At 41.2% G+C, this 25,493-nt stretch overlaps 1 protein-coding gene across 1 annotated transcript; it reads right to left on the bottom strand.

Moving 5' to 3' along the window:
• Positions 1 to 23: 23 nt before the first annotated feature.
• Positions 24 to 21,361, bottom strand: LOC112235090 (highly reducing polyketide synthase cm3B-like). Its single transcript, XM_024403482.2, has 6 exons — positions 21,304 to 21,361; positions 20,640 to 20,793; positions 12,713 to 12,873; positions 8,467 to 8,673; positions 8,030 to 8,211; positions 24 to 7,929 (listed from the first exon to the last, which is right to left on the bottom strand). Exons 1-6 carry the CDS (start codon positions 21,359 to 21,361, stop codon positions 2,395 to 2,397), a joined length of 6,297 nt encoding a protein of 2,098 aa, XP_024259250.2. The 3' UTR covers positions 24 to 2,394.
• Between the last annotated feature and the right edge of the window lie 4,132 nt (positions 21,362 to 25,493).

Raw genomic sequence — 25,493 nt, 5'->3', positions numbered from 1 at the left:
AAAAATAAAATACAAAATAACAATCAAATACAATAGGGTTTCACCCAAATAACAATCAAATACAATAGGGTTTCACCCAAATAACAATCAAATACAATAGGGTTTCACCCAAATAACAATCAAATACAATAGTGTTTCCCCCATCTTTGCTGCTTGAGCCACTAATAACAACAAGAACAATGTTAACTCATAAATTAATTAAAAGTTAAAAGTGACTTTAAACTGGTTCATTTGAAATCATTTTATAATTTTTTTTACAGAAGAAATACATTACAGATTAGTACCTGTTTTTAAGATTAATATAAGAATAGAGTAATATCCTAACAGATTTTTACACTATTTTTAAAAAGTGTAAAAACATCATGTTCAAACATTTTAAAAAGTTGATTTTGTAATAATGGCAAAATATTGCATAACACCTTTAACAAATATTATTACAGAAATATAATCATAATGTTTACACAAATATAGTTGCTTGGATCTTCTAAACAGCAGGGAGAAATAGTATGGAGTCTTTGGTCCACAGCATCTTTCTTTACCTGTGGGATTACTGACTAAAAACATACCTGGGCAGTCACTGCTACAGGTGGGAATACATCCAGACATGGAAGGCGAGCCGGCATACTATCTCGGTTCAGGATGTCTCTACTGGCCCCCTCTGCCTGCCTTGCTGCTATCGATGTTCGTTCACTCAGGAATAGAAAATGAACTTCTGCTTTTGATCCAAACTATGAGAGATTCCAGAGAATCATGTGTCTGATCGAGACATGTCTGGACCAATATCTGTTACAAACTCGGCCGTATTCGCTCCTGGATTTTACCATCCGACAGCTCATTCAAGTTCTCAAAAATCAAAAGGCAGTTGTATCTGATTCATGATTAATCAGCGCTGGTGTACCAACTCCACAGTACTACATCAACCATGCTCCCCTGACCTTGAATTCCTAACTATGAACTGCAGACCATTCTACCAAGGGAATTTGAGACAATTGTGCTAACCGGTGATTACATCCCACCGCAAGCTAACGCCAGCAATACCATCAGCTAACTAGCACATCACATTTCCACAGTGGAAAGATCTCACCCGACTCCAACACAAAATGTGCTGCCGGTGATTACATCCCACCGCAAGCTAACGCCAGCAATACCATCAGCTAACTAGCACATCACATTTCCACAGTGGAAAGATCTCACCCGACTCCAACACAAAATGTGCTGCCGGTGATTTTAACCACTTCAACCTGTCCCACGAGTTACCTAACTATGAACAACTGGTGACATGCCCCACAAGAGAAGATACCATTCTAGAGCACTGATACAGTTCAATCTCATCTGCTTACCATGCATTCCCTAGAGCTCCCCTTTAAGAATCTGACCTTGCGATGCTGCTCCTCATTTGTATAAACAAAAACAAAAACTCAAAATTATCAAACCAAAGTCCGAAACGGTTCAAATATGGTCCACAGATTCCGTTGAATCTCTGAAGGGCTGTTTTGAATGTACAATGTGTACCACACTCGATGAGTGCACAGACACTGTGACGCCATGCATCCGGTTCTGTGTAGAGACGGGTATCAAATCAAATTTTATTTGTCACATGCCCTGAATATCTCCACAAAATCATGACATCATACGGCAACAGCATGCCCTGGTTCTCAAAATAACTAGCTTTACTATGTAGGGAAAATAACTCTGCCTACATCAATGGATATCAAGAAAAATACTAAATCAACCAAATTTGAACTGCGCTCTGCAAGGAAGGACAAAACAACTGGAAGCACAAGCACAATTAAGCACAAGCTTAATGAGTTTTATGAGCAGTTTGAGGAAACAAGCGCATAGACAACCTGCCTCAACCACTTCAGACCCGTCGACCTGACTTCTGTGGCCATGAAAGCATTTGAACGCCTAGTCCTACCTAAAACCATTGACGGATCAACTCTAGTTTGCCTACAGAGCTAGTAGGTCTGTCGAAGATGCTGTCATCCTGGCATTCTGCCACACATTGCAACGCCTGGAGACACCTAACACCTACGCAAGCATCTTGTTCATTGACTTTAGCTCGGCCTTCAATACATTAAATTCTAATGCTCAACACCTACACAAAAAAAACACAGAGATAGCCATAGACTGGTGTGAGCTCTCTGTCCACCAAGCGCACCTCCAAACGTGCAACAAAAAAATCCTCAATGACCCCTCCCATCCAGGAAACTACCTCTTTCAGCCCCTCCAATCCAGGAAACTACCTCTTTCAGCCCCTCACATCCAGGTAACTACCTCTTTCAGGCCCTCCAATCCAGGAAACTACCTCTTGTCTGATCAAACATATAAATATGATTAGAAAATCCAATATCTACATGTTCATTTTCAATTATAAATGTTCAATTGGAATCTCTATAGTCTTGTCAACATGTCATCTATCATGTCCTCTTTCTGATCATCATTCTCAGATTCACCCTCAGTACTCTCCATCAGCATTGATACCAATGTAGACAGTGTCCTATTGGGGTCCAGCAATGTAACCAGAGGCACATTCACACCCCTATCCTGAAAGATGAGGTTCTGCAGGGTCATGGCTAGCATTGAGTCGATGCCTAAGGCAGAGAGAGGAGAATCGTCATCTAACTCATGCTTGTCAACACCAATTGTTTGACTGAGTACAGACCTGATGTATTCACTTGGGGAAGATGACACAGAAGTATGTTCAGACTGTGACTTTTGGAATTTGAGTTTTTGCACTGCCTCATCCACTAACGCAGTTATACGCACGGTCAATGATGCATTTTGAGAGAGAACATTGCTCATCATGTTCTTGATGTGAAACCTACATACAACCTGTTGGGGTTTGTTTAGCAAGAGGCATTGTTCCAAACTCTCATGAATCTCTGTAACATCCATCACCATCAATCCCCTTGTCTCCAGAAACCTGTGTAAATGATCCTTGTTAAGCAGGAGACCAAGGTTCAAAGCTCCCCAGTTGATGGATTGCCCAGATAGTCCAATATTCCGTCTATAGTGACAGAAGTAGTCCAGGAATGAATTAGCTGCTGCATAGTTTGTTTGTGAGGCATTGCCAAGGAAAGAAGAGATGGAAGAGTAGCACACAAAGTAGTCTAACTTGCAGTGTTTTGTGGCGTGGTGCAGATTCAGGGCTCCATTCACCTTGGGCTTTAGGACTTTCTCAAAGTGGGATTTGTCAAGGTTTTCAATCAATCCATCATGCAGGACGACTGCACTGTGAAACACCCCTTTGATTGGACAAGAGGGAAACTTCTGACCAATGAGACCAATCACTCTGAGCACATGCTCAGAAACAGAGACATCACATCCCATCCATACAATACAGGCACTCCATTGTCTCTCCAGAATGACTATCTCCTGCTGTATGTCTGGTGTGGGGCTACTTCTGGAGAGTATGACGATGTACTCTCCACCTTTCTGAGCAAGGAACTTCACTGTTTCAAACCCCAGCCCAGAGAGACCACCTGTGACAATGTACACAGACTTCTTCTGGAATAGCTGGGTTGGTTTAGGCAGCAACTGAATGTTGGACAGTGTGCCTTTGGAATCATCTTTACCCAGCGCCACAACAGACAGGGTCTTTGAGCTGAAGTACGACTCAACAGACAGGAAGTCAATGCTACCGGATGACATTCTCTGTAAGGTAGAGGTCTCTAGAGAAATTCCCAAATGCATGGACTTTAGCCAATTATAAATCTGTGGCCTCTTGGCAATGAGTGATCCCTTTTGTAAGATGCTGGACATCTGAAGAGTCTGGATGTGAACACTATCATTAACATTCAGGAAAACACTCTGTTCAAGCAAGCGGTGGGACTGGGATTCACAGACAATGACAACATGTCTGACATCAGGACAATTGCTGACTTCTGCCAACAGAGATTTATCAAATGGTGGAAGGAGGAGAATTGCATCAGCAAACATTCCACTGCACTGTGTCCCTACAATGGCATTCCATCTTGATTTGTTTGCTGTCTGGATTAGGACCTTCAGCAGACTAGAGTCAGGAACAGAGGAGATGATGCTCAACCTCCTCCGTTGTTTGATGGTAGGTAACAGTCTGTGCCATATCTCCCATGCCAGAACAAAGTAGGACACACAAGGAGCCTCCTTCAGAAATGTGAGCCTCTTTGTCTTGTAGCATGCTGCTTCAGGAATCACAATCTTAGAAGATGCAGCAATGGGATAACATGATACTACATCATCTCCCACTTTCAGTGTGTTCACATCTTTCCCTACAGCTGTGACAGTACCACTGAAGTCAAGAGCCAGAAGCTGGTGGTTCTGAGATGTGTGATTGTTCCAGTACATTGTCTGACCATAGTTCAGCTCAGAGACACTGACAGGATAGTAGTCTGAGGAATGAACGCCTATCTTACTGAGCTGAATCTTAACTGATTTCTTATGGATGTTTGTATTGTCAGCATCACAAGGAATGGCAGACAAGCTAGTCATTCTGCAGGGGTCATTTGTCTGAAAGATGCATGGCTCAGTCATTGAAGAGAAAATCCTTCCCTCAGTGCTCTCAATGCTTCCAATGGGAGTATGTACAATATCAGGTTTCAAAATCAGCCCACCTTTCACAACCAACTCTGGGTAACTTTTGCAAGGGTATGACTTTAAGACCTGAGACAGAGCTATGATGTCTTCTGTAGAGACAGAGTTGATGTCAATCAGCTGGAAGGAAAGCTTTTCCATTTCTGCAGCACACGATCTAGTCATGCCTGACAGGACAAAGCCTGCGCTGATGTGGTCCACCGTGTCCTCCGCCGACCGGTAGGTTATTACTCTGATGGAATTTGTAAATTGCATGGCCCTCAATGACAGGACAATTTTCCTGAGCATCTCACAGCAGCTTATCATACTCTCCAGAACATACTCAGTTCTCAGTGAAGTAACATCTTCCTGACCCCACACAAATAAGACTTCCTGGAAGTGTTTGTTGAGATCTGTGATATTAAGGTTTGCCAGGAGTGTAGGAAATCCATGGCTCAAGACCTCCTTAGATTGTGTGAAGGAGATGTATCTAGACTGTGAACTTAAGTGTGGTTGCATGGCTTTTGGAAGGCCTACCTGGTCGGAAAATACCAAGGCCTTTGGTGCCTCGCTGGTATTAGAGGAGATGATATCCTCACAGACATTGAATTCATTGTGGAAGAAGTATTCTTCCACAACATGAGAGCGGCTCCCAAGATATTTAATCACCACATGCTTAAGCTCAACCAAAACTCTTCCCTCTTTGTCTGTAAAGCAACCACATACTTCATAGTGATCAACACCTTCATCAATTGCTTTCAGATACACAATCATTTCCTCTTGCAGAGGTTCAAACACTGTCAAGCTGCCTATTTTGACAGGAAACCTGGGCCTTGAAGAGAGTCCATATGCTACTGTAACAGGAGCAAGTTGCATCAGGAAGTCTAACACTACGGGGTGAATGCAGTATTCATGCAACTGAGACAGCAATTCTTCTGGAACTGTGACAACTGAAAAAGCCTCCTTAAACTCTTTACCATAGTGTATATCCCCCGTGTTCTGGAAAACAGTGCCATACTGAAACCCACCCAGAGCAATTTCAGTGTAGAACTTTTCAGAATTCAACACTGAATTGCATCTTTTGTAGATAGAGCTTAGCGAAATGTTCTGTTCTTCAGCTAGCTGTCCTCGCTTGCACGTTATTGTGCCTGATGCATGGTTTGTGGAGGGAGAATATATCTTAAAATGGGTCTCATCCACTGCTGGTTCAAGTTGCACTTTCATCTCTGGTGCATTCTGTGTGAAAACATAGGGACTCTGAAAACTGATACTGACTTGCAGTGTGTTGAGTGGAACCTTTGGTTTGGCACTGGCCATGAAGGCAGCCAAACCCAACTCAGTATAGAAGGCACCAGGGATTATGGCAACACCATTGTGTTTATGCTCATGCAGGTAGGATACTGAGTCAGAAGACAGATCACAACTGAAGGTATTGCTATCGCTAGCTGTATGAGTTAGCACAGGATGATTACCTGATGTATGATGTATCTTTGATGCAGACATGATAACATCTCTCCGAGTAGAATCAAACTGATACCTTGGGAAAGATGTTGGTGAAGCCTCACGGCCTCTGTAGAACTGATCCCAGTCTACCTGAACCCCCAACTCAAACAGTTTGGACACAGTATTCAGCATTGTCTCATGATCTTTATCTGGCTGCACTGAGGACAGAACCATGGTGTCATTTCCAAGAGTCTCCTGGATGTTTCTTTGTAGAGCCCTTCTAGGGCCAATCTCCACAAAGACTACATTCTTTTTCCCTTTGGTTGCAGATCTCACTGCCTGTTCAAATGAAACTGTCTCTCGTATGTTCCTGGCCCAGTATTTGCCTGTGCTGAAGTCTGGCTGCTCTACCTCCTTTCCTGTTACTGTGGAGAACAATTCTGTCTCAACATCATTGACTTGTAAAGAGCCAATACTGTCCTCTAGTTGAGACAGGATGGGATCCATCATCTGGCTGTGGTATGCAGCAGGGACATCCAAAACATGGAGGAACAGATTCTTACTCTTGACTGAGCTGCTCAGCTTTCGATGGAGACTGTCTATAGCCTCTGCATCACCTGAGAGCGTGCAGGACTGCGGGCTGTTGAAGGCAGCCAAGGAAATCTTATTTGAGTAAGAGGGAAGGAGGTTCAAGACCTCTGATACGACCATGTTACTGACCACAAGCATTTTCCCTCCTGTGACCGTATTCTGCAGAGTACTGCGGAAGTAGATCACCTTCACTGCATCCTCAAGGGACAACAGACCAGAGCAGTGGGCAGCAGCAACCTCTCCTATAGAGTGGCCAAGAATGGCATCAGGTTTGATGCCCCAGTGCTTGAAGAGACTGGCTATGCCAACCTGAGTGGCAAAGAGGAGGGGCTGGACAACATCTGGGTTTGAAAGATCTTTACTCTCTGATTCACTCTCAAGTCTCTCTATGATACTCATGTTATTGAACTTCTGGAAAAGCTTCTCAATTTGGCTGATCTTCTCTCTGAACACAAGCTCATGTTTCAAGAGCTGCTGGCACATGCCTTGATAGGTTACACCGTTCCCACAGAAGACAAATACTAGCCTGGGATCTGAGTAAGATGGCGTTGTTACCTTATTCATGGCAGATGTGAGTTGATCTTTAAGGTCAGCCAGAGAGGGAGCTCTGAATGCTTTCCGATATCGATGTTTCAAGTGGCTTCTTCTACATGCAGATGTGTACGCAAGAGCTTCTAGATCACCTTTGTTGTCTCTGTCTATCTGTTGAATTGTGTCCTCCATCATCATACTCATAGACTTTTCAGAACTGGCAGAGAGGACAAATAAATTGTGTGATTTCCTACCACTTTTTTGAGGAACATTTGACTGCTTGTGTTGTTTGACAATAGCATGTGCATTTGTTCCTCCAAAACCAAAATTGTTTATTCCTGCAACTCTTACAATAGAATCTCTCCACTTTTCTGCTTTAGTAGGAATCTTTACATTTAAAGCTTTAGCATCTATACTGGAACTGTCCTCAGAGTAGAACAGTGAAGGGACAATGGTTTCATGTTTCATCATTAGGAGTACCTTGATTAGACCTGCCACTCCAGCTGCAGATTCTGTGTGTCCGATGTTGCCTTTCACAGAGCCGATGAGGAGTGTCTCTGAACCTGGAGGTCTGGCTTTGGCAATGACTTTGGAGATGCTGCCTGCTTCTATGGGATCTCCCACTGGAGTTCCAGTCCCATGAGCCTCTATGTACTGGACCGATAACAGGTCAGACTGTGAATAGATTCCACGCAGCAGCTCCTCTTGCTGGACCATGGATGGCTTGGTGATTGGAGTGACTGTGCGGCCATCTTGGTTAACAGCAGTGTTGCTTATGATGCCCCATACATGGTAATTCTCCTTGAGAGCCTGTGTAAAATATAAATCAGTGTGTGGTCTAAGGTTAAAAAAATATATATTAAAAAAAAAAGGAGCAATTTTGTGACAGAGAAACAGAAAAATAATTTACTTTTTTTAGTGGCTTCAGCAGAATAATCCCACAGCCCTCTCCTCTGCCATAGCCATCTGCTCTGCTGGAGAAAGGTTTGCTGGTGCCTTCAGGTGAAATCATCTTTGCCTTGCTGAGCGCGACAAAGGCTAGCGGCTGTATGATAGAATTGACGCCACCACAAAGAGCCATCTCGCAGTCACCTGAGAAGCGAAAGGCATACAGTATACAAATCCGTGTGATGATATTTTGTGATGAGAGCCACCATGCTTTTACTTCTGCTTTGCTCTTCAGGGCACTTTGACAGAGCTGCGTAAAAAGGGCTTTGTAAAATAAATCGGATTTTAGATTATTTATTTTTTTGTTGTTGTTGTGAATTCAGTCCGTGTGTAAGTTTACATTTTGACAAAATGTTGCATGGGTTGTAAAAGGTAGGTAAATGTGATTACGTTACACACCTTGTCTTATGGCTTGACAAGCTAAATGAAGAGCCACAAGGGATGAAGAGCAGGCACAGTCAATGGAGAGTGAGGGTCCAGTGAAGTTGAAGATGTATGAGACTCTGTTGGCTGCTATACTCATAGAAAGTCCGGTACCGGTGCAGTGGTTGATTAAATTTGGGTTCATAAATCCAACAGATTGTTCATAATCTCTGTTCATAAGCCCTTGAATGAAAATAGGCACACATTATTGAAAATAATACACAAATGACATTTTATTGTGTGTGGGCTTTCTTTCAATGGAGGACCAATGCAGTCAAAATTAAATGGGCAATAATACCAAAATGATTCACTAATAAACTGCCAATTCGCTTACGTTACAATGTCTTTATCACTATGTCATTATTCCTGTAAGTACAGTGTAACAAGTATTGTAATTACTAATTGTTACACTCTACACAACATACTGTATTACTTACGATTGGTGTAAAGGCGAGGGTAAATGCTGTGAATACAGTATGTAAGTAATGACAATAGTTGCTGCACTGCACTTACAGAAACAATTACACAGTAATAAGGGCACTGTAATGCTACCAGGTTATTCTATTTTATATGCAATATAAAACCAGTATTTATATTTAGTATCTAGGTTGTTTGTGATATTTTGAGGTATCTTTCTTTTTTAGGTTGTTTGTGATATTTTGAGGTATCTTTTTTTAGGTTGACGTGGCAAAGCGATCATAAACATCTTGGTGGTGTAGGTCATCTAAAAGATTGTGTGTTGGCATGATGCTCTGGTCATAATCTCCCACTAATTGTTTTACCTGGGTGGTCTGTATCCAATCGCAATCAAGTGTCATCACCCATGTGTCGTCACAATAACAATGCAGTGTCTTAGGGACCTGTTCAATAATTACTGGGGAGGGGACTCAATATTAGGATGGTTGGAACCCCCTCTCCCCCAGTGCAGAGTGTACAAAACATTGAGAACACCTTCCTAATATTGAGCTGCACCCCCTTTTTCCCAGTTCCCTTTATCTATTTCCGTTGCCAGAGCCTGACCCCCTGCTTTACTAGACACCAGACATTTACAGATGCTCCCAATCATTTCAATGAAACCTTGGCAAAAGCAGTGCTGCACCTTTTAAAGATGCACTATGCGGAAATCGCTCTGCCATTTTCCTGGTTGCTAACATTCTAATTCGCCTAATTTCAGTTTGTGACAAAACCAGCAAGTATAGGGTAGAGAATCATTGTACCATCTAAACCCACTTTAAAAAGCGGCAATATGTCATTTTTGGGGGACCACCAAATTCACATAGTAGTGTGAGTTATAGATCTGTCATTCTAATTGAAAGCAAGTCTAAGAAACGGTAGATCTGTTCTATGTGGGCTATTTCTATGCTTCATGTTATGATGTTTTGGTTTTTCGTCTTTTACTTTTGGTTTTATACACCAGCTTCAAAACAGCTGAAAAATACAATATTTTTGGTTATTGAAAAGATATGTCACAGCGGGTTAGATTGATTCTCTACACTATACTTGTCACATAAACTTAAATTAGGTGAACTATTATAATTTCAGCAACCAGGAAATGGCGGAGCGATATCACAATACTGCAACTTTATGAGGTTTATGCTGCTCAGCATGTAAATGATGTTCTGTCGGTTCCATTTTCTACATTTCAACACATAGTTTATGCCCAAGAACACTTGATAAACCGGCTTGTGCTCACGCTGGCTAAACGTTACGCTGTATGTAAGCAAATAAAAAACCTAGCTCGCTACTATAGAAAGCGCTGTGCAGGGCTGTAGTCATGAAGCTAATTTCACATTCAGGAGCCAGGGACAGCGGAACGAAAGGGGGTGCAGGACCTCCTATGAGCGCACACCATTTCCTTTTAATTAATAATATTATATATATATATATATAATTAATAATTAATTAAAAGACATGTCATTTAAGTTTATCTGAAAACATTTTTTGGCTATTACCTTTTAACGTGATATTAAAACAACCAGGCATGATGTTTTTGTCTGATTGTTAAACAAATCACTTGCAAAAAGTAGGCTCCCTGCTCCCTGTTTAATACAGTTTCTAAACAGTGCATTGTGCACCCGCCATTCATCTTAAAACACCAAACGGGTTATGACACTAGACGATTGTCATTGGGCATAGTGTAGACTGAATTGATTGATGCTTCCATTGCTGTCACGGTCCCGGGTGGTCTTCACTGTCTACTCAGGCTACTTCCACCCTTATTGTAGAACATTTTCTGCATACAACTTCAGACATTTTATGGGCTATTTGTTAGCCAACTTGCAGCTTCTCTTCTGTCATTAGGCCGACTTGTTGCCCTAGTAGAATTACCAGAAGAATGTCATAAATAAATAGAATGAATGCATCAATAATAAGTCTAATCTAGTTGACATAATCTTCCATTTCTGTTGATTGGGCAAAGGTTCATTTCTGATTGGGCAAAGTTTCTCTTCCATTTCATTTTCTGATTGGGCAAAGGTTCTCTCTTCCATTTCTGATTGGGCAAAGGTTCTCTCTTCCATTTCTGATTGGGCAAAGGTTCTCTCTTCCATTTCTGAGGTTCTCTCTTCCATTTCTGATTGGGCAAAGGTTCTCTCTTCCATTTCTGATTGGGTAAAGGTTCTCTCTTCCATTTCTGATTGGGCAAAGGTTCTCTCTTCCATTTCTGATTGGGCAAAGGTTCTCTCTTCCATTTCTGATTGGGCAAAGGTTCTCTCTTCCATTTCTGATTGGGTAAAGGTTCTCTCTTCCATTTCTGATTGGGCAACGGTTCTCTCTTCCATTTCTGATTGGGCAAAGGTTCTCTCTTCCATTTCTGATTGGGTAAAGGTTCTCTCTTCAATTTCTGATTGGGCAAAGGTTCTCATTTCTGATTGGACTTTCCATTTCTGATTGGGCAGGGATTGGGCAAAGGTTCCCTCTTCCATTTCTGATTGGGTAGAAAATTGTAGGGACAGAAAATAACACTGAAACAGTGGATTTTTCCTGCAAAATGTCCAAAGAACATCAGTTTGACCAGTTTCAAGGAGACGGAAAGCTGTGAAAAACGGTCCAACATGAATCTGATAAGATTTCAGTTCATCTCCGATGCGTATTTCATGTGGTTGAAATAGCCTACTGTCAGCTTTTATGTCGCTGACAAAGACAGCATGTTTGCACAGTCCCTAACCGCGCATTCCTATTATCTCAAGATGCTGAAAGAAATCATATATATGAGACAAAATTCATATTTGATGTATAATTTTACTGCAAGACATACTATTATATTAGGTCACATGTGTGAGTTATAATCCTACAGCCAGTATCCATGTTTCAGTTACTACTACTAGGCAAAAACGTGATGTATTTTTAGTTCAGAGGAGCAAGGAAGCACTTCCGCCCTCTCTGCCAAAAGCTGTATTTTAAAGAAAAGGAGACCAAAGGGCCACTATGATGGAGAATCGAATGCATATATTTGTTTAAGGCATTTTATTTGATGAAATTAGGTAAAACTGGTTGAAGGGATGGCCAAATCTTGTGGCAGTAGAGGGAGTTTCTGGTATTCTGGGGTAGTTTGTGTCACACCCTGACCATAGTTTGCTTTGTATGTTTCTATGTTTTGTTTGGTCAGGGTGTGATCTGGGTGGGCATTCTATGTTGTGTGTCTAGTTTGTCTATTTCTATGTCTGGCCTGATATGGTTCTCAATCAGAGGCAGGTGTCAGTCATTGTCTCTGATTGGGAACCATATTTAGGTAGCCTGTTTTGTGTTGGGTTTTGTGGGTGATTGTTCCTGTCTTTGTGTTTGTTACACCAGATAGGGCTGTTTTCGGGTTTTTCCACATTTCTTGTTTTGTATATTGTTCATTTATCATCTTTATTAAAGATGTATGAAGATAACCACGCTGCATATTGGTCCTCCTCTCCTTCGACAGAAGAAAACCTTAACAGTTTGGGGTTGCTTGGAGTCTTTTGTTGTCATTAGAGGCATTTTGGGATGGTCTGGGGTATTTTGGACTAGCTGTTGGGGGTCATTTGTGCGTGGTTTTCGTAATTATTAGGGCCCAACATTTCTGTGGTCCAAATCATCTTTGCATTCATATTGCAGTCTTTAGTGAGAAACCGGGATAATTTGACAAAATTGAAAAATCAGTGAACACACTTCTGAACAAGCCATACCATAAGATCCTTTTATGGGACACTGGGTGTGAAAACACCCTAAAATAACACATTGTTATCCACCTTACCTATAAATACTCCTGTCTTGGTCCCACTGGCCTTCTCCATTGGCATCCCAGCATTCTCCAGAGCCCTGTATGCACACTGAAGAAGGAGTTTTTGCTGGGGGTCCATTTGTTCCACTTCTGTTTCAGTGATGCCAAAGAATTTGTGATCAAACTCATTAAACCTGCAAAATGATAAATAATTCAAAGGGGAACTCCAAACAAAAAACTGTCAGCGATGTTGTACCTCACACTCTTAGAAAAAAGGGTTCCAAAAGGGGTTCTTTAACTGTCCCCATAGGAGAACCCTTTTAGGTTCCATGTAAAAATGAAACCATTTGTGGAAAAGGGTTCTACATGGAACCAAAAATAATCGTTCAAGGGGTTCTCATATGGGTACAACTAAAGAACCGTTTAAGGTTCTAGATGGCACCTTTTTCTCTAGGAGTGTACCTGAGGTATTGTGTATTTCAGTAAACAGAGGACATAACTGTTGGGTTCTGAGAATCTGAAATATACTTATTCATGTTACTGAGGGAGAGAGGGTAATGTATAACCTTTACATTATGTCAGGATATGTTACTGAGGGAGAGAGGGTAATGTATAACCTTTACATTATATCAGGATATGTCACTGAGGGAGAGAGGGTAATGTATAACCTTTACATTATATCAGGATATGTCACTGAGGGAGAGAGGGTAATGTATAACCTTTACATTATATCAGGATATGTTACTGAGGGAGAGAGGGTAATGTATAACGTCACTGAGGGAGAGAGGGTAATGTATAACCTTTACACTATGTCAGGATATGTCACTGAGGGAGAGAGGGTAATGTATAACGTCACTGAGGGAGAGAGGGTAATGTATAACCTTTACATTATGTCAGGATATGTCACTGAGGGAGAGAGGGTAATGTATAACATTTACATTATGTCAGGATATGTCACTGAGGGAGAGAGGGTAATGTATGACCTTTACATTATATCAGGATATGTCACTGAGGGAGAGAGGGTAATGTATAACGTCACTGAGGGAGAGAGGGTAATGTATAACCTTTACATTATATCAGGATATGTCACTGAGGGAGAGAGGGTAATGTATAACATTTACATTATGTCAGGATATGTCACTGAGGGAGAGAGGGTAATGTATAACCTTTACATTATGTCAGGATATGTCACTGAGGGAGAGAGGGTAATGTATAACCTTTACATTATATCAGGATATGTCACTGAGGGAGAGAGGGTAATGTATAACGTCACTGAGGGAGAGAGGGTAATGTATAACCTTTACATTATGTCAGGATATGTCACTGAGGGAGAGAGGGTAATGTATAACCTTTACATTATATCAGGATATGTTACTGAGGGAGAGAGGGTAATGTATAACGTCACTGAGGGAGAGAGGGTAATGTATAACCTTTACATTATGTCAGGATATGTCACTGAGGGAGAGAGGGTAATGTATAACGTCACTGAGGGAGAGAGGGTAATGTATAACCTTTACATTATGTCAGGATATGTCACTGAGGGAGAGAGGGGTAATGTATAACATTTACATTATGTCAGGATATGTCACTGAGGGAGAGAGGGTAATGTATAACCTTTACATTATATCAGGATATGTCACTGAGGGAGAGAGGGTAATGTATAACCTTTACATTATATCAGGATATGTCACTGAGGGAGAGAGGGTAATGTATAACCTTTACATTATATCAGGATATGTTACTGAGGGAGAGAGGGTAATGTATAACCTTTACATTATATCAGGATATGTCACTGAGGGAGAGAGGGTAATGTATAACGTCACTGAGGGAGAGAGGGTAATGTATAACCTTTACATTATGTCAGGATATGTCACTGAGGGAGAGAGGGGTAATGTATAGCATTTACATTATGTCAGGATATGTCACTGAGGGAGAGAGGGTAATGTATAACCTTTACATTATATCAGGATATGTCACTGAGGGAGAGAGGGTAATGTATAACATTTACATTATGTCAGGATATGTCACTGAGGGAGAGAGGGTAATGTATAACCTTTACATTATATCAGGATATGTCACTGAGGGAGAGAGGGTAATGTATAACGTCACTGAGGGAGAGAGGGTAATGTATAACCTTTACATTATGTCAGGATATGTCACTGAGGGAGAGAGGGTAATGTATAACCTTTACATTATATCAGGATATGTTACTGAGGGAGAGAGGGTAATGTATAACGTCACTGAGGGAGAGAGGGTAATGTATAACCTTTACATTATATCAGGATATGTCACTGAGGGAGAGAGGGTAATGTATAACGTCACTGAGGGAGAGAGGGTAATGTATAACCTTTACATTATGTCAGGATATGTCACTGAGGGAGAGAGGGTAATGTATAACCTTTACATTATGTCAGGATATGTCACTGAGGGAGAGAGGGTAATGTATAACGTCACTGAGGGAGAGGGGTAATGTATAACCTTTACATTATGTCAGGATATGTCACTGAGGGAGAGAGGGGTAATGTATAACATTTACATTATGTCAGGATATGTCACTGAGGGAGAGAGGGTAATGTATAACCTTTACATTATATCAGGATATGTCACTGAGGGAGAGAGGGTAATGTATAACGTCACTGAGGGAGAGAGGGTAATGTATAACATTTACATTATGTCAGGATATGTCACTGAGGGAGAGAGGGTAATGTATAACATTTACATTATGTCAGGATATGTCACTGAGGGAGAGAGGGGTAATGTATAACATTTACATTATGTCAGGATATGTCACTGAGGGAGAGAGGGGTAATGTATAACATTTACATTATGTCAGGATATGTCACGGAGGGAGAGAGGGGTAATGTATAACGTCACTGGGGGAGAGCGGGTAATGTATAACGTCACTGAGGGAGAGAGGGTAATGTATAACGTCACTGAGGGAGAGAGGGTAATGTATAACGTCACTGGGGGAGAGAGGGTAATGTATAACGCCACTGAGGGAGAGAGGGTAATGTATAACGTCACTGAGGGAGAGAGGGTAATGTATAACGTCACTGAGGGAGAGAGGGTAATGTATAACGTCACTGAGTGAGAGAGGGTAATGTATAACGTCACTGAGGGAGAGAGGGTAATGTATAACGTCACTGAGGGAGAGAGGGTAATGATAACGTCACTGAGGGTAATGTATAACGTCACTGAGGGAGAGAGGGTAATGTATAACGTCACTGAGGGAGAGAGGGTAATGTATAACGTCACTGAGGGAGAGAGGGTAATGTATAACGTCACTGGGGGAGAGAGGGTAATGTATAACATCACTGAGGGAGAGAGGGTAATGTATAACGTCACTGGGGGAGAGAGGGTAATGTATAACATTATATCAGGTAGTAACACTCTGAGAATTAGAACATAACAATGATTAACAGTCAGACTGAAAATGACCTTTTCTTAAATCTGTGTGATCGCAAAGCAACGGCAATATTGCACCCCCAAAAATATTTAGATTTAATCAAGTTAATTAGTTGAGTACGGAATTGATGACTAGTGAAAAGTGCCCTCTGTGAGAGAAATATCGAATATGTCTTCTTATCATGTATAGAATCAGAGGTGGCTTTATGAAAAATGGTTGAAGTCAGAGTGCAGTCTAACTGGCAGTTCAATGTAACTATAATATAATATATATATATATGTTGCAAATACTGAGGCCAAAATATATTTTTGCTTCAGTATAACTATACTACAACTGCAGTTATTATGCAAATACAGTGTCCAAAATACCACATTCAACTGCAGTTACTGCACGTTTACTGCACGTTTACTGCAGTTTCGAAACCTCAGTCTTTTTTTTGTAAGGGTGTAGCTAGGTAGTAGGCTGACCGGTAATGACAGCATGCATTTAGACCAATTTGCAATCTGGGATCTGATAATCTGTTCAATGCTCATTTAAATTCTTGATTTTTGAAGAAAATGAGATATACATTTCCACACCCTATTATAAATCACACGCAAACAGTTTTTTTTACTGAATTGTTTACAAACAAGAACATAAACAAACAATTTATTGTACTGCATCTATTTTCAAATATTTTTTTTAATGATTTCATAGCCCTTTACACTCGTACCCGTGTATACAGGTTGAAAGTGGCAGATTTGAACACTGATAGTCACCTAAATTGGAACGCAGCGTCAGTACAGTAGCCTCTGCTGGGTCGTTAATAATCGGATGTTACAATTTTAGGGGAAATGGAGGAGAAAGCCTGTGATGTGACCTCTGCTTTCAGAAGTTAACAAGACGACACTCCATCTCATTTATCTCATTTATCAATCATTTACTGGATTGGTTGAACAGTGCAGAAGAGAACCATTCCATCTTAACTCCTCCTCCACATTTACTGGATTGGTCAAACAGTGCAGAAGAGAACCTCCCCCTGACAGTTTGTTTTATTCTCGTTAAGTCCAGAATGGGTGTGATCTGGTTTCAGGCGTTTCGTTATGCCTGCTACGTTAGTTTACTGTACAGTAACATGCTACACATGACGTCAGAACTCAGGCTCTGCCTTCACAGCGCTCTATGGGTTTTGACTGACAGCCGTTCTGAAGTTTAGCACCACACCCGACAAGATGTGCCCCCATCCCTTCCGCTAATTGGGCAACTTTTGCAACTTTTTTATTGTCTGAGTGACATAAATGCTGTAAATTACAAGGACCCAATGTATTTTGAAAGATAAGACGCTGAGGACTAAAAAGAAATACCTCGAGTCCAAATGTGCATTTCCGTATCACGAAACTGTAATATACAGTCAACGTTTATAATCACTATGTTTGATGTAGTGTGGAAGGACCACCAGAGGGCAGGCTGGGCTCATGGATAGTAGCCCAACAAGGCATGGGAGACAAGGTAACCAGAGGCAATTAAGCACAGCTGGCGGTACTAATGACATACTCTCCTTCCCCTATAAGAGAGAGAATGGAACCAGCAGAGAGAGGGGAAAACTATCTCTGGAAGATGACCACCGAGAGAGAGGAGCTATCCAGGAAGAACCACTAAGACGGTGACAATCCCGTGACTTTTTGTTGTAGTTTAAAGATAATCCTATTGTGTTCCTGTTTCATCTGGAGAAGAAGATGTATGTTTTTCCTTGGAAGATTTTCATTGATTATGTTGGAGTGTTTGTGTTGACCAAATGCCCTCAATAGAGAACTGTGTTCAATCAAGAAAACCTACTCCGGACTCGTTTATTCCACCTTCCCGCTTTAGAGTGACGCCCAATTACTTGGTCCGCTCACAGTAGTTACAAGATGACATGGCGTTATACCCTGGGTTGTCCTGAACAGAATGAGTCTGTTTGTTGTATTGTGAAGAACATTTGCGCGGATCAGGCATCTGAATGCCTTCATGACTCCATTCTACTCGCATCAAAATTACAATCTGCATCTCTGAATTACCTTGTGAAAGCAAAACACTGTAAGATGTTTGGAAAAAGAGCGGCAAGATGTGGTGGTTTCCGATAGAGGTGCTGGTTCAGATCTAGGTGCAACTGTCCCGGGAATTCACACTTTATAGCCACCCTCAAGAAAGGCACACACACAGCAAACAGGAAGTGGACTAGGTGGAAGTGTTGTAGTGATAGAGTTAGTGGTTGTATGCTCAGTGATGCAACGGCACACAGGTAGGATGTTCCGGGTGGAGGATTGTCCAGGAAGAAAGGTCCAGATTTGTTGATGTGGGGTTTGCAGAGCCTTGTGCTCAATCTGGGCTCTGACATGCAACTAAAGAGTTCAGAGATTGTGTTGGGTATTTTCCTGCCACTGATGAGCTGGCCAGGTCACATGGCACAGGTCAAGAGAGCGTTAACCCTAGCAACAGAGTTTCCAAGGGCAGAGGTGTGAAACCGGGGGATGGTAACCTCTGCTGGGCTGGAGAGGGTGTCTCTCGAAAGTTTGTGCCTCTGTGTCTCAGAACCAAAGAGAGGGTTTTTGAGAAGTTTTTAACAAGCATATTTTATAATTTAGCTAGTCCTGTTGGCAATAGAACAAGCTTTCAAATTATGGCCACCTGACCCAGATTGCAATTGATAATGGACCGTTTTTGGCTTGATAATGGACCGTTTTTGGATTGATAATGGACCGTTTTTGGATTGATAATGGACCGTTTTTGGATTGTGTAAAACAACAGTAATCGTGTAACAGCAGGGGATGCAGGGCAGTGTTCCAAACAAACCAACGTCAAGTGTCCTTGCTCTAGTTCCAACACAAAAAAATAATAGTTGAAGACTCTTCTTTGAGTCATAAAAGTGCATTGAAATGACTTAGGAACTGTGTACACGTTGGAGAGGTGCATGGCCACTTGGAAACACTAGTTAGACATTTCACTCAAACCCTTGTCATAAAAAAAAAAAAGCTTCACAGTGCCTTCAGCAAGTATTCACAACTCTTGACTTTTTCCATATTTTTTTTGTGATACATCTGAATTTAAAATTGTTTCTATTGAGATTTTGCGTCACTGGTCTACACCAGGGGAGGCTGGTGGGAGGAGATATAGGAGGACTAATTGTAACAGCTGGAATGGCAACAAAAAAAATGGAACAATATCAAACATATGGAAACCACATGTTTGACTCCGTTCCATTTATTCCATTCCAGCTGTTACAATGAGCCCGTTCTCCTATAGCTCCTCCCACCAGCCTTCCCTGTAATATACACACACAATAACCCATGTCAAAGTGGAATTATGTTTTTAGAAATGTCTTGAGCCCCATAGTCCATCGGTAAATAGCCCACCCAATCTACCTGTACATAGTCTATCTGTAAATAGCCCACCCAATCTACCTGTACATAGTCCATCGGTAAATAGCCCACCCAATCTACCTGAACATAGTCTATCGGTAAATAGCCCACCCAATTTACCTACCTCATCCCCATACTGTTTTTATTTTATTTACTTTTCTGCTCTTTTGCACACCAGTATCTCTACCTGCACATGACCATCTGATCATTTATCACTCCAGTGTTAATCTGCTAAATTGTAATTATTCACTCCTATGGCCTATTTATTGCCTTACCTCCTCATGCTTTTTGCACAAAATTTATATAGATTTTTTTTCTTCTATGTTATTGACTTGTTTATTGTTTACTCCATGTGTAACTCTGTGTTGTTGTCTGTTCACACTGCTATGCTTTATCTTGGCCAGGTCCGCAGTTGTAAATGAGAACTTGTTCTCAACTAGCCTACCTGGTTAAATAAAGGTGTTCTCAACTAGCCTACCTGGTTAAATAAAGGTGTTCTCAACTAGCCTACTTGGTTAAATAAAGGTGAAATAAATAAAATAAAAAAATTCAAGCACTTTGTTATGGCAAGCCTAAATAAGTTCAGGAGTAAAAATGTGCCTAATTCACATAATAAGTTGCATGGACTGTGTGTGTGCAATAATAGTGTTTAACATGATTTTTTACTGACTACCTCATCTCTGTACCCCACACATACAATTATCTGTAAGGTCCCTCAGTCGAGCAGGGAATTTCAAACACAGATTCAAAACACAACGACCAGGGAGGTTCTCCAATGCCTCGCAAAGAAGGGCACCTATTGGTAGATGGGTAAAAAAAAATCTGACATTGAATAGTCACACCCTGATCTGTTTCACCTCTCTGGTGCTCGTCTCCACCCCCTACCAGGTGTCTCCCATTGTTCCCTATGATCCCATTGTTCCCTATGTTTGCAGAGAGTTAAATAAAGTTTGTTCAGAGCTATCGATGTGTCTGCTTGGGGGGGGATATATACGGCTGTGATTATAATCGAAGAGAATTCTCTTGGTAGATATGGTAGACATTATTAATGTTGCCTAATTTCCATAGAACGTCCCCTGTTTGCTAGAATTAGTTCTATTTTGCAAGAGGAATTGTGACATAGAGTTTATAGATTTTCCATTTATTTTATTGTAAGGTAAATGGGAGTGATACATACCCATCCATGAATGCAGCCTTAGCTGTGCGCGACTTTCCAACTTTGTTGTCATTGGGGTCATACCAGTGGGAAGAGACAAACCTTTCATCAGGAATCTGTAAAGCACAGTTCTTCCCCTCCAACAGAACCTTCCAGAAATTGTCAAGCCCCTCTCCTGTATAGAAATATATATATATCTTTTTACGACAGTTTAAAAATGTAGATTATGGCATTATTTTGTCATCATTATTAGGGGTCCAAGCAGTGCAGCAAACAATTGTTTTTGTTACTGTTAAAGTAGAGCGTTTCTTGTTTACAATGAGGTATAACTATGAAATTTAAACATCTTGGCCATGTTCTGTTATAATCTCCACCCGGCACAGCCAGAAGAGGACTGGCCCACCCCTCATAGCCTGGTTCCTCTCTAGGTTTCTTCCTAGGTTTTGGCCTTTCTAGGGAGTTTTTCCTAGCCACCGTGCTTCTACACCTGCATTGCTTGCTGTTTGGGGTTTTAGGCTGGGTTTCTGTACAGCACTTTGAGATATCAGCTGATGTACGAAGGGCTATATAAATACATTTTTTTGATTTGAAAGGGTAATGAAACTTAAGGTAGTGCACCAGACAAGATTTGCCGCCACAGGAAATGTTAACTATTTTTAAAAAAGTTTCAAAGTCTGAGTTTTACCTCCTGGGAAATTACAGCCAATGCCGACAACAGCAATGTCCTCCTCAGCATCTCCCATCATGAATCCACTGTCCGAAACTTCTAGAGCATGAATGACATGAATGTAAGATGAACAAATATTACATTTTTAAATTAAACTGAATCAAGGAAAATGTGTTTGATCAAAATACAATGTTTGATATTCCCCTTGATTTTAGAAGTTTGAACTGAAGATAAAATCATAGGTTTCAAATTGTATTAATTCTATCAATATCAGTTAAAGGCAACACAAACTTACCTCATGAGTCTTGAACCTTCATTTGACAATGCAGTTGAAGATCACAGTGTAGCTTTTTATATGGTCTCTTTTGCCCTCCCCAAAACATGAATCATTGACTATCTACATGACCGTGTAAATATACAGAACGTTTGTCCTTAAATTTGATTACTGCACCTTGTATATTATGGACAAAGTTCTGTGCTAACAAAAATAAGGGGTTAAATATGTGTCCCAAAAAATATATATAAAGTACCAGTCAAAAGTTTGGACACACCTATTCATTCAAGGGTTTTTCTTAATGTTTTACTATTCTCTACATTGTATGATAATAGTGAAGACATCAAAAATATGAAATAACACACATGGAATCATGTATTAATCAAAAAAGTGTTAAACAAATCCAAATATATTTTGATGACAGCTTTGCCAACTCGTGGCATTCTCTCAACCAGCTTCACCTGGAATGGGGTATTCACCTCCATGAAGAATAATTTGTAAGTTGGGGGTATTATGCAAGGTAGACAGTATGAAGAGTTCTAGGAAAATATTGTCCTGCAAGATAATCAGTAAATCATTATTAAAAAATCACATGTAATTAAACTTGACTTGTTGCATGTTTTAGAGGTGCGTTTATGTATTTCTTTCCTGACATATTGCATACAAATATGAGGTTGAAGAAAATGCAAATATGCATGAACTTCATACATATCAAAGGTTATTGTTTAGTAGTCTGACAAGCAAAGTTATTGTGCAGTTCAATATTATGTTTCAGAGACAAAGGAATATTCAAAACTTGTAAGGAAGTGATAAATACCACACTACTTCCTTATTGTCATCATTTGGTTACATATTGTGAAGCATGTATTAGGGGCTACACAATGATGAGAACTTCCTTGTCTCCGAGGGGCAGTTTGATAAATTATTGACTTGGCTGGCCTTGACTTTGATTACACAACATGATTGATATCAAAACAAACCACCTTAAAAACATCAACACCAGAGTACTACGGTTTGCCTTAAACTCATGAAGCCTTGAAGTTATATTGTTCAAGAATCAACAGGTATATATCATTCATTTATTAAAGTCCAAAAATGACCCCTTTAAATGTAACAATATAACTTTAAATTGAATGTAAGTATTATAAAAGGATGTAATAATATAGATTTTATCCAAAGCAACTTAGTCATGCGTGTATACATTTTACATACAGGTGGCCCTGGGTATTGAGCCCACAACCCTGGTGGTCCAAGCACCACCCTCTACCAACTGTGCTACAGTGGACCACGTGTGCATGATTAGTTCATACCAATGTTAAGACACACCTTCCATTTGAACATAAAATGACTTGTTTGAAGTAAAGATTTTATGAACTGATCATAAACACCATGTCACGTTCTGACCTCTATTTTCCTTTGTTTTGTCTTTATTTAGTATGGTCAGGGCGTGAGTTGGGGTGGGCCGTCTATGTTTTGTCTTTATTTAGTATGGTCAGGGCGTGAGTTGGGGTGGGCCGTCTATGTTTTGTCTTTATTTAGTATGGTCAGGGCGTGAGTTGGGTTGGGCCGTCTATGTTTTGTCTTTATTTAGTATGGTCAGGGCGTGAGTTGGGGTGGGCCGTCTATGTTTTGTCTTTATTTAGTATGGTCAGGGCGTGAGTTGGGGTGGGCCGTCTATGTTTTGTCTTTATTTAGTATGGTCAGGGCGTGAGTTGGGGTGGGCAGTCTATGTTTTGTCTTTATTTAGTATGGTCAGGGCGTGAGTTGGGTTGGGCAGTCTATGTTTTGTCTTTATTTAGTATGGTCAGGGCGTGAGTTGGGGTGGGCAGTCTATGTTTTGTCTTTATTTAGTATGGTCAGGGCGTGAGTTGGGGTGGGCCGTCTATGTTTTGTCTTTATTTAGTATGGTCAGGGCGTGAGTTGGGGTGGGCCGTCTATGTTTTGTCTTTATTTAGTATGGTCAGGGCGTGAGTTGGGGTGGGCAGTCTATGTTTTGTCTTTATTTAGTATGGTCAGGGCGTGAGTTGGGTTGGGCAGTCTATGTTTTGTCTTTATTTAGTATGGTCAGGGCGTGAGTTGGGGTGGGCAGTCTATGTTTTGTCTTTATTTAGTATGGTCAGGGCGTGAGTTGGGGTGGGCAGTCTATGTTTTGTCTTTATTTAGTATGGTCAGGGCGTGAGTTGGGGTGGGCAGTCTATGTTTTGTCTTTATTTAGTATGGTCAGGGCGTGAGTTGGGGTGGGCAGTCTATGTTTTGTCTTTATTTAGTATGGTCAGGGCGTGAGTTGGGGTGGGCAGTCTATGTTTTGTCTTTATTTAGTATGGTCAGGGCGTGAGTTGGGGTGGGCAGTCTATGTTTTGTCTTTATTTAGTATGGTCAGGGCGTGAGTTGGGTTGGGCAGTCTATGTTTTGTCTTTATTTAGTATGGTCAGGGCGTGAGTTGGGTTGGGCAGTCTATGTTTTGTCTTTATTTAGTATGGTCAGGGCGTGAGTTGGGTTGGGCAGTCTATGTTTTGTCTTTATTTAGTATGGTCAGGGCGTGAGTTGGGTTGGGCAGTCTATGTTTTGTCTTTATTTAGTATGGTCAGGGCGTGAGTTGGGGTGGGCAGTCTATGTTTTGTCTTTATTTAGTATGGTCAGGGTGAGTTGGGGTGGGCAGATGTTTTGTCTTTATTTAGTATGGTCAGGGCGTGAGTTGGGGTGGGCAGTCTATGTTTTGTCTTTATTTAGTATGGTCAGGGCGTGAGTTGGGGTGGGCCGTCTATGTTTTGTCTTTATTTAGTATGGTCAGGGCGTGAGTTGGGGTGGGCAGTCTATGTTTTGTCTTTATTTAGTATGGTCAGGGCGTGAGTTGGGGTGGGCCGTCTATGTTTTGTCTTTATTTAGTATGGTCAGGGCGTGAGTTGGGGTGGGCCGTCTATGTTTTGTCTTTATTTAGTATGGTCAGGGCGTGAGTTGGGGTGGGCAGTCTATGTTTTGTCTTTATTTAGTATGGTCAGGGCGTGAGTTGGGGTGGGCAGTCTATGTTTTGTCTTTATTTAGTATGGTCAGGGCGTGAGTTGGGGTGGGCAGTCTATGTTTTGTCTTTATTTAGTATGGTCAGGGCGTGAGTTGGGGTGGGCAGTCTATGTTTTGTCTTTATTTAGTATGGTCAGGGCGTGAGTTGGGGTGGGCAGTCTATGTTTTGTCTTTATTTAGTATGGTCAGGGCGTGAGTTGGGGTGGGCAGTCTATGTTTTGTCTTTATTTAGTATGGTCAGGGCGTGAGTTGGGGTGGGCAGTCTATGTTTTGTCTTTATTTAGTATGGTCAGGGCGTGAGTTGGGGTGGGCAGTCTATGTTTTGTCTTTATTTAGTATGGTCAGGGCGTGAGTTGGGGTGGGCAGTCTATGTTTTGTCTTTATTTAGTATGGTCAGGGCGTGAGTTGGGGTGGGCAGTCTATGTTTTGTCTTTATTTAGTATGGTCAGGGCGTGAGTTGGGGTGGGCAGTCTATGTTTTGTCTTTATTTAGTATGGTCAGGGCGTGAGTTGGGGTGGGCAGTCTATGTTTTGTCTTTATTTAGTATGGTCAGGGCGTGAGTTGGGGTGGGCAGTCTATGTTTTGTCTTTATTTAGTATGGTCAGGGCGTGAGTTGGGGTGGGCAGTCTATGTTTTGTCTTTATTTAGTATGGTCAGGGCGTGAGTTGGGGTGGGCAGTCTATGTTTTGTCTTTATTTAGTATGGTCAGGGCGTGAGTTGGGGTGGGCAGTCTATGTTTTGTCTTTATTTAGTATGGTCAGGGCGTGAGTTGGGGTGGGCAGTCTATGTTTTGTCTTTATTTAGTATGGTCAGGGCGTGAGTTGGGGTGGGCAGTCTATGTTTTGTCTTTATTTAGTATGGTCAGGGCGTGAGTTGGGGTGGGCAGTCTATGTTTTGTCTTTATTTAGTATGGTCA

Source organism: Oncorhynchus tshawytscha, linkage group LG16 (genome assembly GCF_018296145.1).
Source record: "Oncorhynchus tshawytscha isolate Ot180627B linkage group LG16, Otsh_v2.0, whole genome shotgun sequence".
Classification (NCBI taxonomy): domain Eukaryota; kingdom Metazoa; phylum Chordata; class Actinopteri; order Salmoniformes; family Salmonidae; genus Oncorhynchus; species Oncorhynchus tshawytscha.
Note: the sequence above shows the minus strand (reverse complement) of the source record. Positions and strands in the feature narration are given on the sequence as shown.